Source organism: Echinococcus granulosus (genome assembly GCF_000524195.1).
Source record: "Echinococcus granulosus chromosome Unknown EG_S00029, whole genome shotgun sequence".
Taxonomy (NCBI): Eukaryota; Metazoa; Platyhelminthes; class Cestoda; order Cyclophyllidea; family Taeniidae; genus Echinococcus; species Echinococcus granulosus.
Window position 1 is genome coordinate 834,219 of NW_020170409.1, and position 17,198 is coordinate 851,416.

At 38.9% G+C, this 17,198-nt stretch overlaps 2 protein-coding genes across 2 annotated transcripts; one reads left to right on the forward strand and one right to left on the reverse strand. All coding sequences in view use genetic code 11, as the record gives it.

The window, feature by feature from the left end:
- Positions 1 to 48: 48 nt before the first annotated feature.
- EGR_04612 (Monocarboxylate transporter) lies at positions 49 to 11,840 on the forward strand (the record flags this gene model as incomplete). Its single annotated transcript, XM_024493861.1, has 11 exons — positions 49 to 342; positions 415 to 545; positions 617 to 743; positions 826 to 861; positions 930 to 1,006; positions 1,082 to 1,198; positions 4,426 to 4,537; positions 4,965 to 5,087; positions 6,808 to 7,026; positions 11,122 to 11,215; positions 11,695 to 11,840. The coding sequence occupies 11 exons, from the start codon at positions 49 to 51 to the stop codon at positions 11,838 to 11,840; spliced, it is 1,476 nt and encodes a 491-aa protein (XP_024351789.1).
- Positions 11,841 to 12,604: 764 nt separating this feature from the next.
- Positions 12,605 to 17,170, reverse strand: EGR_04613 (hypothetical protein; the record flags this gene model as incomplete). Its single annotated transcript, XM_024493862.1, has 5 exons — positions 12,605 to 12,772; positions 13,708 to 13,731; positions 15,248 to 15,437; positions 16,278 to 16,386; positions 17,119 to 17,170. The coding sequence occupies 5 exons, from the start codon at positions 17,168 to 17,170 to the stop codon at positions 12,605 to 12,607; spliced, it is 543 nt and encodes a 180-aa protein (XP_024351790.1).
- Between the last annotated feature and the right edge of the window lie 28 nt (positions 17,171 to 17,198).

Below are 17,198 nucleotides of genomic sequence, written 5' to 3' on the forward strand. Positions count from 1 at the left end.
GTATGACCTTGCGTCCTAACAAGATAAGGCAACCTCGCTCCCTACATGATGTCCTATTTGAAGCAACGTGTAGACGCAAATGTTGACCCCGGCTCAGCTGTATGGATTTCAGCCATTGCTTTGGCAATGCAAGGCATTTCCATGCCCCTAGGAGGCGCGATTTTACCAAAGATTGGCTACAGAGCTGTGGTCATCATAGGATCCATGATAAACAGTGGCAGTGTTCTGCTCACCTATTTTACAATTCAAAAAGGCTTTGTCTACGTTGTTATAACCTACGCTGTTATGCTTGGTTTTGGATTTGGTCTATCCTATGCCATCATCTTTTCCGTTGCTGGATCGGTACTGTTATTCGTATAATTAACTAAAGTCGTTTTAATTTTTGTTTAAAATCACTTTTTTGGAATATTTTAGTGGTTTCCTAAACGCAGATCTTTTATTGTTGGTTTAATCGTTGGCGGATTTGGTCTTGGTGCACTTGTATTTACGCCTATCCAAACCGCGTACATAAATCCTAACAATACAATGGTCGGCAATGTTTCTAAGTAACGCATAATAAGTGCCGTAGCAATTAAAGTTTTTGGTTAGATTGGCAACGTTAGAATTTCTTTTTTAGACTTTTTGAGGAAGAAGCTCTCCTAGACAGAGTTCCGATCGCTTTCTTGCTGCTCGGTGGTTCACTTGCGGCTCTCCAATTAATCGGTATCTTACTTCTCAACCAAAAACCGCAACCTAAAAATAAGGTGGTTTTTGTAAAAATCCAAGACTTTTTTGTTCATATTATTTTAAAGGTTACTAATGTGAATGTATCCCATTTCATTTCAGCCAAGTGCACAAGAAGATGGTCGAAACACTAAAACTGTAAGTTTACTTTGCTTTAAGCTTTCTATGTTGAAACATGATTTTAAAAATATGTATTTTTTGTAAAGGAACTGAAGTCTCTAATTCAGTCCGGTGATACAGAGAAGAATGTCGAACTAAACGATGCTGACACACAGGAGACTGAGTGAGTTCTCGGGTATCGAGCTTAATTTTCTGTGAATTGTTTTTTCTTAACCAAACCGATAATTATTTGCTTTAGTGACAACGCAAAGAAACTTGCGTATCGCAGGAGTCGTTTCTCACTGGCTCAGGCGCACACCCACATTAAAGACTTTGGCCCGGAGAAAGACGGGCAAAAATCCCTCACCTGTCCACTGTAAGAAAAAGTGGATTTTTGATGTCGTTTTTGCTTTTGTTAATTAATGCATTATCAAAATTAATTTTATTGTTTTGTCTGTGATTTGTTTATTTGAAGGGCAGACTTATATGCAAAACTTATTGGTATTATTGGAATCCTGTCTGCATAATTAACCACTTAAGTGCAGGATTGTTGTTTTTTGGGCGAAACCCTAAATACTTGAAATGGTAAGAATCAAAATTTTCCCATTAATTGGTTTTATTTTGTTATTCTTTGCTGAAAAATAAATGCCACTACGTATTGCCTTGCATATGCGATTCTACTGGAGATTTCTTTATTCTTTGAGAACCTCAAGTTTAAATGAGTAAGTCAGTATGCTTGAATATAGACGGCACAAAAACTTCCTCAAGATATTTTTACTGTCCGCTTTTATACGACTAAAATAACAAAACCCCAGTGTCCGACTTGCTTCTTCATCAAACGGTACTGTAAATATTTAGTTGAAAATATCAGCACATCGCAGTTGTTTCGGTTTATTCAGTTGCTAAATCTGTTACTTTTTAACTACTGCGTCCTTCACCACCTCAATAGAAGCCTAGAACAGCCTGATATCCTTTTTTAACTGCAATCACGCACTTAGTCATAAACTTTTAACCCGACTTTTGGAAATTTGTAGCAAAAAACATTGACGTGTAGCTATCACTAGTAGCTATAGCATTCAGAAGCATTACTGGATGTCACAAAGTGGATTAGTTTAGCTTTCATCAAACAGTTGAGGAATGACCTTTTATGTATCACAAGTCAGTCGTATCTGCGATAATATAGGACAGGTCCGAAAGAATTTAAATCTCACCGTTTCCGAGATCAAAATATTTTGGAGAATTTTTGACCAAATGTTAAGTATTTTGCTGCACCAAAGTGCTAAATTGTTTAAGTAACTGGGATTAAGCTGGTATTTGGTTGTTTAAAGAGGAATGCCCGGTTTACTACACCGTGGAAGGAAACTACACACCCTAAATCATATATTTATGCAAATATAACTACCTTTTTTTAACGTGATTCTAATTTAAAAAAGAGTACGATGATTGTAATGGTAACTCAGACCATTCCATGCAAACTTTTAGCAGTTCTGAATTAAAAAGGGAGGATTGATGCTTTCTTTGCCTTGTACTGGGTAGTTGCTACATCCGTGACGTACTTAAGTCTTGTCAGCCCTACAAAAAAGTTAAAATAAAGCTTTAGAATATTCTCTTTGTAGAGTATGCGGCACTTTTGTTATCACTTTTGGCTCCATAGTCTTTTTAATCCGGTCTCGATGCCACAGGCGTGTAATGGGTATGGTTTTTTCTTGGCCGCTATAACGGTTCACACCAAATTATGCGTCATAAATGCATTAATTGGCATGAAGATTAGTTTTAAGATCTCCTCGGTCTAAGGTTAGTTACTTTGTCAATTTATAAGTTGTATAACCGAAGGTTGGTTTAAAATCGATGGCAATTGGCAAATCGTTTTTTAAGATTTAGTATTAACATTAATGGAGAAGTTAAATAGCTTTTGCGTTACATAGGCAGCCAGTAATGCATCCTGGCCGTTAAAATTGTAAAATTCATTATCAATCCGATAAATAAAGTATTCGCTGCTTTATTTTTAAAACCTGGGATTATTTGATTTTTCGGTTCTTTCTACCATGACAACAATTGCATCATGTTGCGGCTTCATGACCCTGATTCACTACTGATTTTCATTCCCAAATGCCAGATCAGATATAAGTCTACTTGCCTATTTAGTTAGTTTTCAGTGGATTTGACCGATTACTCAAAAAATGGCTTCTTAGTTCTTGGTTTACCATGGCTCGCACACCTTATGTCTACCAGGCGCAACACCAAACCTCAATTACTGTTGCATTAAAAACTTAAATAAAGGAGAAAAAAGCACGCTTTAATTAATTGACAGGAAGACCAAATTTTACTGCCCGCAGATGCTTTAGTCGCATTAACAAAACGGTGGAAATTGCAGCATTTTTGGCTAGTTTTCGCACCGATTTTCAAAAGATTCGAATTAGTTTTTTTCAAATTTGTTGGGATTGCGCAAAATGTGCAGTCCGTATACCTGATACTTGATGCTTACGTGATTACAGTGAATGTGCTCGACATAAAAAATTGCAACAATTTAAAGCACGCAGAAAACCAAAGCAAATCAGTGGGAATTCCTTCCACGAAGATACTAAAAATAAGCACGCGTGGATGTCAAGTGGAAAAAACTACTTTCTTTGATATCAATTCTATGCTGTTAAACAGACACACAGGGAGTTTTCTCGATGTGTCAAATTGGCAAGGAGTCTACCGAAGACTTGTTACTGTTTTTATTACTTTAATGCAATTATTACCATCACCCACAAGCAATTCCTAGATTAAACCTTTTTCTCTATCTTTGACGTGTTAAGGTTTTCGGAGGTCAGCCACACCTACTCTCTTCACCATTAAATGAAATTCTCGCGAAGGAGTGTAGCGATCCTGTTTAGCATGTGGGACTTCTCCCCACACCGTTCAGACGCTAAAAAAACACTGACAAGTGGTATCCGCTGAGGGAAATTTAATTTACATTTTTAGGCAACCATCAACATCCTACTTCTTTGGGATTTCTGATTTAAATTTTTTTACAATTTTTATTGCTTGTGAAGCAGCATTAATTACTATGACTTGAGTAAAAATTACTATTTAGATATTCCGAATTCATAGTTTTGATGTCTGCAAAATGAAATTCAGAACTTTCGCCATGAAGTAAGTTGAGACAAAACTCTCAACTTGATCATTAAGGATAGCCTTGGGTCCACCCTCTGCCTCCTCTTTTTCTCCGCGTCTGCGCGTCATTCCACACTGATCGCATTGATCCCCTGGCGGCCCTTAATGCGCACTTTGTTTTTTTTTTCGCTCTTTTCCATGGAGTTGTAAACAATCGGCACATTCGCTTTGTTGAACGGGTTTTTGCCCCATTAGAGCGGCAGTGGTTTCCGGCTTGTTTATTTCATTTTAAGAGCACTTAATTTTAAAGATCGACCAACTATTCATTTTTTTATTAATGAGTCATTTTATCTCTTACGCATTTATTAAGGTATACGTGTCAGGCCTGGTTCCTGCTAACTACCCTATTTTTCGTGAATTATAACAAGGCCCTTAACAGAGCAAACTTACAAAGCTTACCACTACTTTTTACATGTAGGCTTGTTTTTACTTTTTCCAACCTAGAGAAATTAACTATCCACCACTTCAAACACTGCGTCGACACGAATTCTACCTTCTCTGGATTGTGATGCTGAGCAACATTATTCCCATCACCCTTATTACAGCCTCCTTCAAGGTAAGGTGTCACTTTGATATTTTTTCAACAAAGTCAACCTTTTTATTCAACTGTCTTTTAATGCAATGTCCCTCCCATACGTCTAAAATGAAATAGACAACTTCAAATGCTGTGCTGGCACATTCGTCAATGGAACTTCAAAGTCATCAGACGTAACTTTTAGGATGCTCTATTGGCGCGATATGGCACCAAATATCACTTATTTTTTGTTATTCCTTCCTAATTTTCTCAATCAGGTGTGCCACAATCGCTAAATATATGCACAGAGCATGTCTTAATCACCTCCCTCTAGCTCATCAGCAGTGCTCAATATGAAAGCTCAGTCTACTAGTATTATTTTGATTTTAGTGTGCACATCTGTAAGCAGATGACTTAAGTTTGCGGGTCTTTAATTATTCGCTCATAAAATAGCCATGTACATCTTTAGCTCGTAGGCCAAATGCACATCTCGGACGACCGGTTTCTCTCCGGTGTAGCAACAGCTAGTTCCCTTTTTAACTCTGGCGGCCGAATCGCATGGGGAGCTGTGTGTGACAGATTCTCCTTCAAGGTACTCTCATACTTTTAATTTTCTTATTAGTAGCGTCTAAGTATACCTTGCGATAGTGCGCTACCTAATCAGGAGCCTTAAAAATTGAGTAAGGTTTACAAGTAGATGGTTTTTTTACTTAACTTCCCTGCGCTGTTTGGGTAGTTGTTGATTCACTGCTGCCGTAACGAAATAAGCAACCTGTGGATCTAGACATATGAAAATTAAGCTAGTGCTGTGTTTTACGGACCAAAATTATTCGACAATAAGCCTTTGACAGGTAATGGGCAGCTCCTTTCAAAATCTGTGATTTTGAAAGCACCTGCCTCGATTCCAATTAACTTTATAGCATAGAGCCAAAATTGCGAAAAAAATTGAAGTGGACGTAAATTTGGAATTTACTTTATTAAGTCAATATGGAAGCATTCCCCCATGTGTTTAAGGGAGATGATTATCCTTCTTAACTCACTACCCTAATTCCCTTTTTCACCATCCTCGTTTTAAAATTTAACAATCTTGGTGTAGTGCACCAAGACTTCCCTAATGGCAAAACAAGGACCACACTCGGGCAGGATACGTATAATTGACGTACAGAAGAATTTGGAGGGGAGGAAGGCTAACGGCAGGGTTCGAAGGCGGGGCGCCCGATGGCTGAACAATGGCGAGCCCCTAAGTGGCCTGTTACCAAGATCGAGAATTAAGTAAATAATTGGGGTATTACACTTAGCCTTGATGCTTAAAACTATAAAGCAGTAGTTGTTGCTCCATGTAATGACAATAAAGGTGGGTTTGTAAGAACTCCTGCACCGCTTACACTGTTCGAACGGAATGTTGTATGATAGTACTTGTTCACTTCCCCCACCTTCCTTCCTTCCTTTGCATCACTTAAATGACTCCGTGCGAGTTTTAGATTTTTCCTCACTTCGCTTCATCTCTGCCAGTTGCGAACCTTCTGCGGAAAGTGTGGTGTGAAAATGTGGTTATTGGGCTGAATTAACTTGAATTTGCGCCTAGACGGGCGGACAGGACTACTAGGACTGGATGGGCTCTAGGCTGGCACGTAGCGAGAGTCAGCAGTGATTGGTGCGCCGGAGAGAGAGTAGTGAAATTCCATGTCAGATGCTATCAGCCTTATTAAGATCTTTTTTGCATGAAATTTTAAGGCAGAGCTAACAAATAGTAACTTCTAATTAAATAGTGAAGCCCGAATGGCATTCCATTTAATCTTTTACGATTCATGAACGTTTCTGTCTATAAGTAGGGATAAGTCTAAATTGTTCCATGACTACCTTAAGCGTAAACCATTGAAGAAGAAATATTGAAATACTTCCTCATATTCAACGTTTAATGTGTTTTTAATTCCTAGACAAGCATTTTTTATGTAAACATGGGGAAGACCTTGGATTATGCTAACAATCACTTTAAGGAAATGAAAATAAAACTCCAACATTTAATTGAACAAATTTATTTTAAGCGGTGTAGCCCTGAAAAATGATTCAAAAATACTGCTGAAAGCAAACTGCAAACACTTTTTTTGCTAAGTAAATGGAGTGACCCCTAAAATCACCTAAGGGAATAAGCGAATCCTCACCGTGCACATTTCATAGTCACTCATTTCATGCATTCGCCTTAATCTCCCCTGTGTCATTTTTTTCTTGTATTGACATTTTCATTTTCTCCTTGTAGTAATGGTTCCGAATAACGTGGATTAGTTTACAGCAGTACGATGTTCTCCTTCTAGGGGCCGCTGTGCCTAATGCTCGCTACGTGGGCTACCATCCTCTTCACCTTCCCCTACGTCGTGGCCATCAAGACGGGCTCAATGGCCATCTACGCTGTTTGGGTGTGTCTCCTCTTCCTCTGTCTCTCTGGTGTCTTTGTCCTTATGCCCGCTGCCACTAGTCGCATTTTCGGACCCACCTATATGGCCGTGAACTATGGGATGATCTTCAGTGCTTTTGTGAGTCTTCATCTTTTGAGTCGATTACTACCTTCGCAAATATTATAAGTAGTATTGGTTTTTAGTGAGACTATCCAATTTAATGCCTGCCCTTTAGCATTCAGGGTGTTCTTACTCATTTTCTCAATTAACTTAGGTGACATTTAAGTTGAAAATGCATATTCGTCACCGGAACGAACAATCGACTTTAATGAATAAATCTTCCATCTTGCCATACCCTACAGCTCGGTTTCCTCTTCTCACCTATCATTTCGTATACATTTCTGACAACAATTTTCTGGGAGTCACAACTAACCGCTTTTCCACGTTCTACTCACTTTTGTTAATTGAAGTATATTTTTTTAGCCATTTCAGACTCACTGCAACTGGGGTGTTATTTCGATCCTTATTCTGGCAAATTGTCCACCTCTAAATGCAAATTTTTCGGACAGTATGTGTAATCTATCGCAAATTAATGTAGTTTCTTCAGAGTCATGCACTATAACTTGGTCTTTAGCACCCTCGTGAGGATCCTATCTTTCCCCTTCTATCCTTATTTTCTAAGCACGTTTATTGTATATTTTATTCACGTTACCAACAATTGATGAATATTTGTATGCAGAACATTTTTTTCTTTATTTGTCATCTTATTGTCAGGCTTATCACGCGTTTCGTGATTTTCAGAATGAACAATGCCCTTCTTTCTGCTCATATTTTCAGCTAGGGTAGAGGTTTGATAATGGATTGTCCCTTAGATTTCTGCAGACCTTCTGGTTTCCGGGGTGCATTAGATGCTCTATAACTCTTTTGTGAGGTTATTATTCATTTTTTTTGAGGATTTCTTAAGCATGCAATCTGTTTGATTTGAATATTTTGAAATATCCCTTTATTTACCTGTAGTTCTTTTTTGTAATAGCGCTGCTCCAACCATTTAAAAATCAAGCTATCACTATTTAAGTAACCTTTAGGCTCAAATAGAGCCTGTCCCCTCTCTTACTTCTCTTGGTGCACAATGTCTTGTTGAGGATTTCATTCTTACATTTCGGTCAAATTTGGCTTTCAATTCTTACAAATATAACCATTTTATCAATTATTCTGACCGCTTAGTGAGTTTAAGAGCAAAGATTGGTTCAATGATATACTTGGCCATCATCTGCGCTTTGGTCTGCAGTGCTTGCAGGAATCGCATCCTCACACCTCCTCCCATCGTGCAGTATTCAAGCTTACCCTATTCAAGCAGTTCCTCCCGAAATCCTCACATTTTCTAATCGAATTTTATTACTGGTGCTCAGCATGCCCTAATTCATATCTCTACACTTAATTGTACAATTACGTTATCGCTTTACTGCTGAGATTGCTACACTTTTGTGGCCTTCCAGCTTAAAATGTGCTTCTAGTCATGCTCATATTATTGACCAAAAACAGCTCAGATTTCTCCTATTTCTCTTGGCTATAATTCGCCATTTATGCAACTCGTGTCCCGGTGTATTGATCACTGAGATTCGGGAAGGGTGGTCGGAAAAACAAAATGAATGCTCTAGATAACCATCATTCATGGCACAATCCCTCTTCATTTGTCATTTTGTAATCAAATTTAAGCAGCATTTGTTGGTTTTTTTTGGTTGGTTCTGGGTACATTTTAGATTGCTATATTCTGCATTCCTGATAACTGTTCTGCTATCATCTGCGTCATTTGTTATTCTGTCGTGCTATTGTCCGTTATGTTAGTCGTCTAGTTGGTGTAGAAGGCGTACCAATTTCCCAAATAACGATTCTGCGTGCTTTTAAATTAAAAGCTGCATTCCTTTGCTCGAATCTAGAAAAACGTTTGGGAAGACATGGTATTTATTCCATCCGAGGGAAAGGAGGAGGAGGGGTTGTTACTTCTGTTGCCTGCTGTTACTGCTTTTCTAAATTTTCGCTACTTGGCCCATTCCAACGTCATTCCAGAAGACCGTGTGAACCATCAACAGTTCACTTTTTTCTGACAAAATTTTAGATTCTACTAATTTTTGGGAAAATCCTAAAAAGATGCGAAAATTTGTCTCAAGATGCGAACTCACCCTAATTGGCAGTAATTTTGGCGACACCTCGTAGCGTTAATATATCCTCTAAGTTCGATTTCGAAATAGGAATCTTACTCTAAAAGAATGCTTAAATCCCCGCTGTTTTAAAATTAGATCATTTTGCATTGAAGCTTCACGAGGGTAGGAGTGATCAATGTCTGGTTATAAAGTTTGATTATTCGGAAGGCAGCCCTAAAATTAACGGTAATTTACACTTAAAGCAAACATTTTTTCACAATCATTAGCAATCAGAAGGGTAAGTGCACTTTTTTTTACTTCAAGCAGATTAAATTTGCCACATCTAATTTGTTCTGAGCGCAGAGTTAAATGAATGGTGTCGTAAAGGGCGAAATCAAGTTGTCCTTTTAAAACATTGTGAGAGTTCATTGTAAACAAATATTCCCAGCAGTACGAATTCCTCTAAAAAGAGAGGCTTACAAGTGCAATTTATGCAAATTCTGTGTTCGGCTGGAATTTGCATTCCATTTTTCATTCTGTCGAGCAATTGTCCGTAACCTTGGCCAGCTTGTCGGTATATAGGGCGGACAATTTTTCCAACTAATGAGTCTACGTGTCTTCAGATTGGAAGAAAGATACCTGCTTAAAGTGGTGTTTGAACCTTATAAAAATTCAGGAAGAAGGAACATTGTAGTTATTCCATCCAGAGAAAAGGAAGACGAGAGTTTGTTGCTGCCGTTACTGCTTTTTGAATTTGAGCTAAGTGCCTTATTCTAATGTCATTCCAGGGGACTGTGTAAAATGCTAACGATCAACGACAAGCAGATAAAATATTGAATTTTTACTACCTTATTATAAAAACTCCAAAAAGTTGAGGCAAAATTACTTTGTTTTTACACTTTAGGTGTGAACTATGCGTTCTAAGGGGAAGCTGTTTAAGGAGCATTGGGTCGAACTCACCATATTTGGCAATACCTCATCGTGCTGTTGTGTCTTCAGGGTGCGGTTTAAAAAGAGCAATCTTCTCTTAAAGTTCCCAGGGAATTCTTAAATACTGCTGCTTAAGGTCGAGTCATTTAATATCGATGTATCACGGAAATAGAAATAAAAAATTTTTTTATCGTGACTAATCGGAAGGAATTTTTAAAAAGTAATGGTGATGTACACTTAAAATGAAAATTTCCCACGATCTGCTACCAGCAGGGTAAGAGTGCATTCCCTACTTGGGACAGTTTGGATGGATTAAGTCGGATTCGTTTCGATTGCAGAGGTAAATGTATATTTCCCCGGACCTCAAGTGTGTCATAGGTGGGAAAAGCAAATTATTCTCTTAGGAATAGAGGAAACGGTTAGACAAAATATTTATGGTGATGGAGATTTGTCTTGAAGGAGAAGGTTTTAAGTACGCTTTATTGAAAGTAGTTTTTTTGTAAGGAGGATTAGTTGTATTTTTGTTGCCACTTCTCATAGATCCACCTAGGTGAAGCAAGCATTACAATTCTTATTTGCTACAAACTTCAAAATAAATTTCTTGCCTGCACATTCCAACTTTTCCTGTATTATTTCACCGTTAGTTGATTCCTCTTTTTCCCTAATACTTTCCACACCGGGATAGTCTTTGCGGGCTGTAGAGGGACGCCTTTTAACCTTTTTTTCTGGACAAATGCACAAATTATCCTCTCAAAGTGATATCAACAAGTATTTTTAATGACCTTTTTTGTTTAGCCACATATACACTTGATCTTCCCAAAGGATTTGTGAAAGTTGTGATTACAACCAACGCCAGGGTCCCTTTAAGGAAAAATTTGTCGCTGGAGCTCAAGTGTTGCATTTCTTAAAATAGGACACCAACACCTGCACTACCGAAATGAATAATTCGACAACTGTTTGCAAACTAAAATATACAACTCTTCTCAAAATAAAAATATTTTACAACCGCTTCATCAATTTTAATGCCTGACCCAACTCGTTTGCGATACAATTCTGCGCAACACTTATCCATAAAACCACGAGGAATATGTATGTCACATATTTGTGGCACTATTTAAACACATTCGTAACTTCTTACAGCGTGGAACTTTTCACGTTCTAGTCCATCGGTAGCATCATTTGTGCTGTCATAAGTGAGAAGCTGAAGGGCCACTGGACTCTCCTCTACGGCATTTGCGGCAGCATTTGTCTCTTCGGTAAGTTAAAACTGAAAAAAATGCCGCTGTGTTAGGCAGGGAATGCACTTAAGCCCTCAGAATTTTTTGAATACTTAGGTACTTTTCTTCTACAAAATTAACGCTTTTCTGCGTTAAATGAATTCATATTTTTTTGTGATCTTCAAATAAATTTTATTGTAGACCTAAAAATACTATTTGGAATCTACAACTACAATGCCTGTATCATGAGCTACCTTTTCTCCTTAAGTCTAGAAACTTCACATTAGGGTAGAACATCTCCACAGCCAAAAAAATGGATTCCTCTCTGTTCAGTCGCCTTGAATAAAGTGTCAAACGTGTTGCAATGACACCATGGTCAATGAGCGATTTCACCAAATGTTGGTTTGTGAAAATGCGGTTGTTTCGTTGTCATACGGAAAAAAGTGTTAAATATAAGTTTTGAAAAAAACCAGCGGATGTTTCTCTGACTAACACTCCACTGGTTATTTCTTATTTAGCTCTATTCATAACATTTTGGATTGTGGATCCCTTCATTGCCAAGCGCGCAAACGTCTGTTCTCCTTGTGTAAGTCTACTTCAAAAGCTTCAGCCGCGTGTTCCCATCGCAGAGCCAGAATCCGGACCGACGACATCCACTGCGTGAAAACGTCTTTACCGCCCGCACATTTACGCTTTGCTTCGACCTTGATGTGATGGTCCCCTTTCCCCCCTCCTCATTCTGTACACTCTAGTTTATCTATTACTGTCATCACCTACTGTCATCTGCTCCTCACCTCGTTCCTTTAATTAGCACTACAGCAGCGTTTTGATCATTTCCCGTCTTCCGTCTGCTTTTACCTTAGTCATTTGAGGATGCTAAGCCAGCCGCCTCATGCGCTTTTGCAGGCCCATAGCAAACCCGATGATTGTTTACCTCATTGACTTACTTTTTCTCCATTACTCTACGTAATTTCTTCAATAAATCAACTACTTTTGATTGAGACTTCATTTCTTCATTTAATTGTTTTTACGTATCCAATACTACGGTATAGATTATAAGTTGAAAAATATTCCGAACAGCTCACAATTCTAAGACTGTTCTAAATATTTAGCACATAAAGCACCAAAGTGGGGAATGTTGCCGTTGCTCTCTCTGTTTACATAGAGCCAATATGTGAGCAGCCATTGGTGCATCTACGTCCCTAGAGGATTTTCGTACGGAAAATAACATTTAGTCAGCAAAAAGGACTTTAAACGCGGCTTGTAAGGCTGTACGAAATCAACTTAGCCTCAAGCTGAGCTCTTACCTTAGACGAACAGACACTTAGAATCGCATGAAGGCGGTTCAGAAAATTCTACGCAAAATCCGGCCGTAACTCATCACCATGGCTCCTCATAAGTTAGAGACCTGTAAGAAGCTACACAATTCTATGGTCCTCCTATTTTTGGATTTCTGTTCAATTTTAGTTGAAATGGCGGTAATTTAAGTTCGACAGCTTCATAACCGGCGATGGTATCAGCTCCAAAGCTGCGGGAACGCTGTGTACAGTCTTCATAGGATTTTGTGGAGGTGGAATCTGATTTTGTGATGATTAGCTAGACGTTAATGTATTTTGTTCAGAGAGACCCTTATCCCTCACCGTTACCAAAAAAGTTCATTCAAGAATGGGCTAATGTGGTAAGAGCAACTTCTCAGTACTGTTAAATCGCACGACGAAACATCTCGTTTCTATCTACATCACCTGGGACAGTAATAAGGGATAAATCAGTAGGTTTCATGCCCCGTGCATGGGCTCTTCGCTTCTCCCACGTATGTGATAAGAATGGACTGTTCACTTTGCATTGTTTGCTGAGTTACTGACTTCTGGATTTCATTCCAACATTCCTTAAGGGAACAAACAAATCATTAGCTTTATCCCAACATATCGCTCATCACCTATGCCACATTTCTAAAGCAGCACTTCACGCCTACGGGCTTGCGCTCGCTTCGCGTGTTGGGTGGACTGCGGACGCAACTATTCACTTTGAATGCCTTGCTGAGGGCCAAGCACTTACAATTGTGGTCCGCCTACTCAATACCATAAAATTTGAAGATGCAGAGCGAAACGACTTCCCTTTTTTGTCAGTTTCCTTCTTCCTCTTCCTCCTATTTCTCATCTTTGTCTTCTTGCGGAACAGGCAGTCATCCGGAGGAGTTTTATTTTTATTAGACGAGGAAGTGCACCACCTCATATAGCACACTGCCTTTCTCAAAACTCACCCTTATGATAATCACACATCGTACAATGAGGTGGGAGGCGAGGAGTAGGACACTGCCCCTTCCCCGGCTTCATCCTCCGTACAGACCTCAGAATACAAATTTACTGTGTAATTGTTACCCATTCCTGGTGCTAAACTATCACATAATCATAAATGAAATGGGCTGGACAGCTAAGAAATAACAGTGGGATAAAAATGTGTTGCTTCTTTCATTGTGATTTGATTTAGATTGTGCTCATAAGTTCCAAGGAATCTAACGAGTATACTCCTACCTTTATAAGATTAAAGAAACTCGTCTAAATTAAGTATTAAAAATAAAGTGACCTAAATTTTGAGTTCTGCTAGATTTTAAGCTTCTCGAAATTCGTCCTCGTTGCAAACAACGTAAAACCTTTTCGTGGTTAGGAGAGGTCTCCCTTCGTTGATTTCGTATAGATCCTAGTAGGTTAATTTTGTTAATTAGAAGCTGTCATATTTTCGTAAACCCTTGGGGTTCAAGGGTGAGTTACTTGTCGCAGATATAATACACTTTACCTTTTTAAATATAAAGCAATTGAAGAGAAGCACTAGCCAACGAAAATCTACTTTAGAGCTAATGTCGACCAAGTTATTGCAAACAATAATAACTACTTTAGACAGGCGACACTTCCACCCTCCTCAATGGCTTTCCTCCTCCCCCGTAAGACAATGGATTCAGCTTATGTGAACTCCACGTGCCTGCCTCCACTGTAGGAACAGCGGAGATGGGCAAACATATAGGAATCACAAGGCAGGCGGTTTGCTGTCCATACTGACAAGCAATCTGTTTGTATCTGCCGCACTGTTTATCTGAAAAAGAGGAAACACCTCATCCAACATTGCTGTGACATCGGTTGGGGGGAGGGGGTAACGTGTGTCGCATATTAGCCCAGAGCCCTAGCGGAACGCAAAGCCACAATCTCGAAAAGTTGCTAAAAAAATTGCTGTTGTTTCTAAAAGTGATTGGTCACTATGAATAATTCATATGGCTCATAGCTTAAATATCTGATTCGGTATTTAGAAAAATAAGCATTATAGCTGATTACTGTAGCGTCTTGCCAGATTAGAAAGCGCAAATCCAAAGTATCCTTCTGCAGCACTTTGTTCTGTAATTGCTCTTTGCGGCTTTAATTATAAATCTGATCTTTTATTTGGCTGAGCTAAATAGCTAGATTGCGATTTTAAATTTGCCAATTGCCGTCAATTCTATTCTATGAGGTTGGTTTAAAACTTCTTTCTTATTGTCTAAATGAAGCGCAATAACGCGGCGCACTTCAACAAATTCGGTCAGCATGAGACAGCATGTATCGTTCTCTTCATGAAAACAGATTTAAAACAGCCACTGGAACCAAACACTTTTGAGCCACATTCTTACCCGAGTTCTGCGTTGGGTAATACGTTGGCCGTTTGTTTAACTCTCCGTTTAAGTAATGGGACACTAAGGGGCTCCCCCATCGTACATCCACCTGAGGGGGCTTGACCTTTGGGCTGGGCCAGTACCACCCAGTCAACCCTGAGTGTTGTGTCTTCTTTCATCTTTGTGAAAGTCTTTGAACTCTATAGTTGTACCAGCCAGTCCTCCTTTAAACCGCAATATCAAAGGTGGTTCAAAAAGCCCTAACAAGAATCCCTTGCCCATGAATAGTATTTTTTTTTCTATTAATTATGATTTCAATGCATTTCTATTGTCTACTCTTTACAAAATTAGGAAACAAATAGGTTTTCTTACCTCTGGCTTGAAATGGACCTCTTTCTTCCCTCTCAAGTGACTAGCATTAGTGATCAATTTCAAACCTGAGATCTTTGAAAGAGTTCTCGCTTGTCCACTTCGTAAGACATTTGTTCCAGTTTATTTGTTTCTTTGTTTATCTGGGCCATTTTGAGGTGGACTGACTGTTTTTGATGTTTTTGACGCATCTCTTGCTGGACTAAAATATGGACGCATTCTATTCTATTTATATGGCTGATTGATTCTTTCTTTTCTCTGAGGTAATTGTTTGCCTAAGTCATATATTTCTAGCAGCGTTACACATAAAAAAGGACTTGACATTGCGGAGATGTCGATGATTCCCACTGTATTTTAATTCCATCTTTGTCATGGTATACCTTGTAGCGAATTCGGGTGATTAAACAGGATCTGACAACTAGAACGATTATCTGAGTGGATAAATATTTACCCCAGAATGATCAGTATGTGCCTTATTACGGTCTTGAGGGAAAATCAGTCATTAAGGCGCACGAAACGTTCGGCTTATTTGAAGTTATGTCTGCTGCACCTTTGTTATTCTCTTCATATCAGGAAGATCTTGTGTTTGCTTTGCTATTCCGGACACGGCCAATCCGGTTGCAATGCCATTTGGCACAGCGATTTGCCTTCAACTGATAGCGTGTGTCACGTGCACGTGACGCTGATAACGAACGAATCACCAGCGCCGACTTTAAGAGTTACGTGCAGAATATTACAAATTTCATTTAAGTTAAATGAAATTGCGACTTGAAGTATTTCTTCTGCTGTGACGATGTACATGGGAGATCGGAGAGGTCTCAGCCAGATTAGCGTGCCCTTTAATGTTCTTGGCAGAAAAACAATGCCTTTCTTCCACCTGGGGTCATGAAGTCAGACTGCAAATTTGACTTAATTTACATAAATTCTGCCACTGATTTGCATATGACAATTTAATTTGCTTACGCAATATGCTAATGGATACCCGCCAGCAGACTTTGGGTCGCTTTCACTACTCCCGAGTCTTTTTTATGGTAAAAAGTTAACAAATGAATGGACAAACAGACGTCTACTGTAAGAGTCTCCGTTCCTCTGATTTACTTTTTTGAAGACACTATATGAATTCTTTGAAGTGATCTTGATGGCCTTTTGAGCATAGACTTTTCCAGAAAATAGAGTTCTGCTTCCGTATTACAACACTCTAGGTCCTCTAAAAGGATTTAATAAGTTCGGTGAGAAACTGGAATTTACGCATTAAATTTTATAGCGTAAAAGCTTTTATCGTATTACCTCCCCTAAACACCGCTGAGAAAATATGCACATTATTGCAAAGTTGCGGCACCTGATTTGAAGGGTGCAGAAGGTTAACCAAGGGGCGGGCCGGAGTGGACGCGCAAGAGGAGAGGGGGGTTATGTAATACTTCTGCTGTTTAACATTTGGTTTTGATTGTGTGACTATTTAGTGCTCTGCAGTTATGCTTCTGTAAAGTGGCGTGGCTTATGGACCATGCCAGTAGCTCCTAGGTCCTTCTGTACGCCAGCAATACATAATCTACCCGGGTTTTATTTCACCTTTCGTCTCCAAGAGGGTCTTGAGACGCTACAGAGCTGCAGATTTGAAGGATATAATACACAAATACAACAGATCTGAACTTAGAAGAACACATTCAAACAAAATAATAAAGTGCAAAAGAAGTATAGATTAAAATTGTTGAAACCATTATTACTTCATTTCCACTGAAGCGGTGTTAATTTTCCCGACCAGTAGATAAGAACATCAGTAATTAGATTGTGGTTAAACCGGAAGCCATTAACCGCCTTTATCTGGGATGAGAAAACATCAACATCCGGCAAATTAATCATAGTCCGTCTTGGTTCCTTTTTTTAGTCTAGCTTTTTCGTTAGGCAACTACAAATTCTAGGAGTACAAGTAGTCTCAAACCAAAGACATCCCTTGGTTTTAAATTTAACCAATCTGTTTGTGATGCCAACATCACTGATCAAGTGATAAAGAGTGCGTGG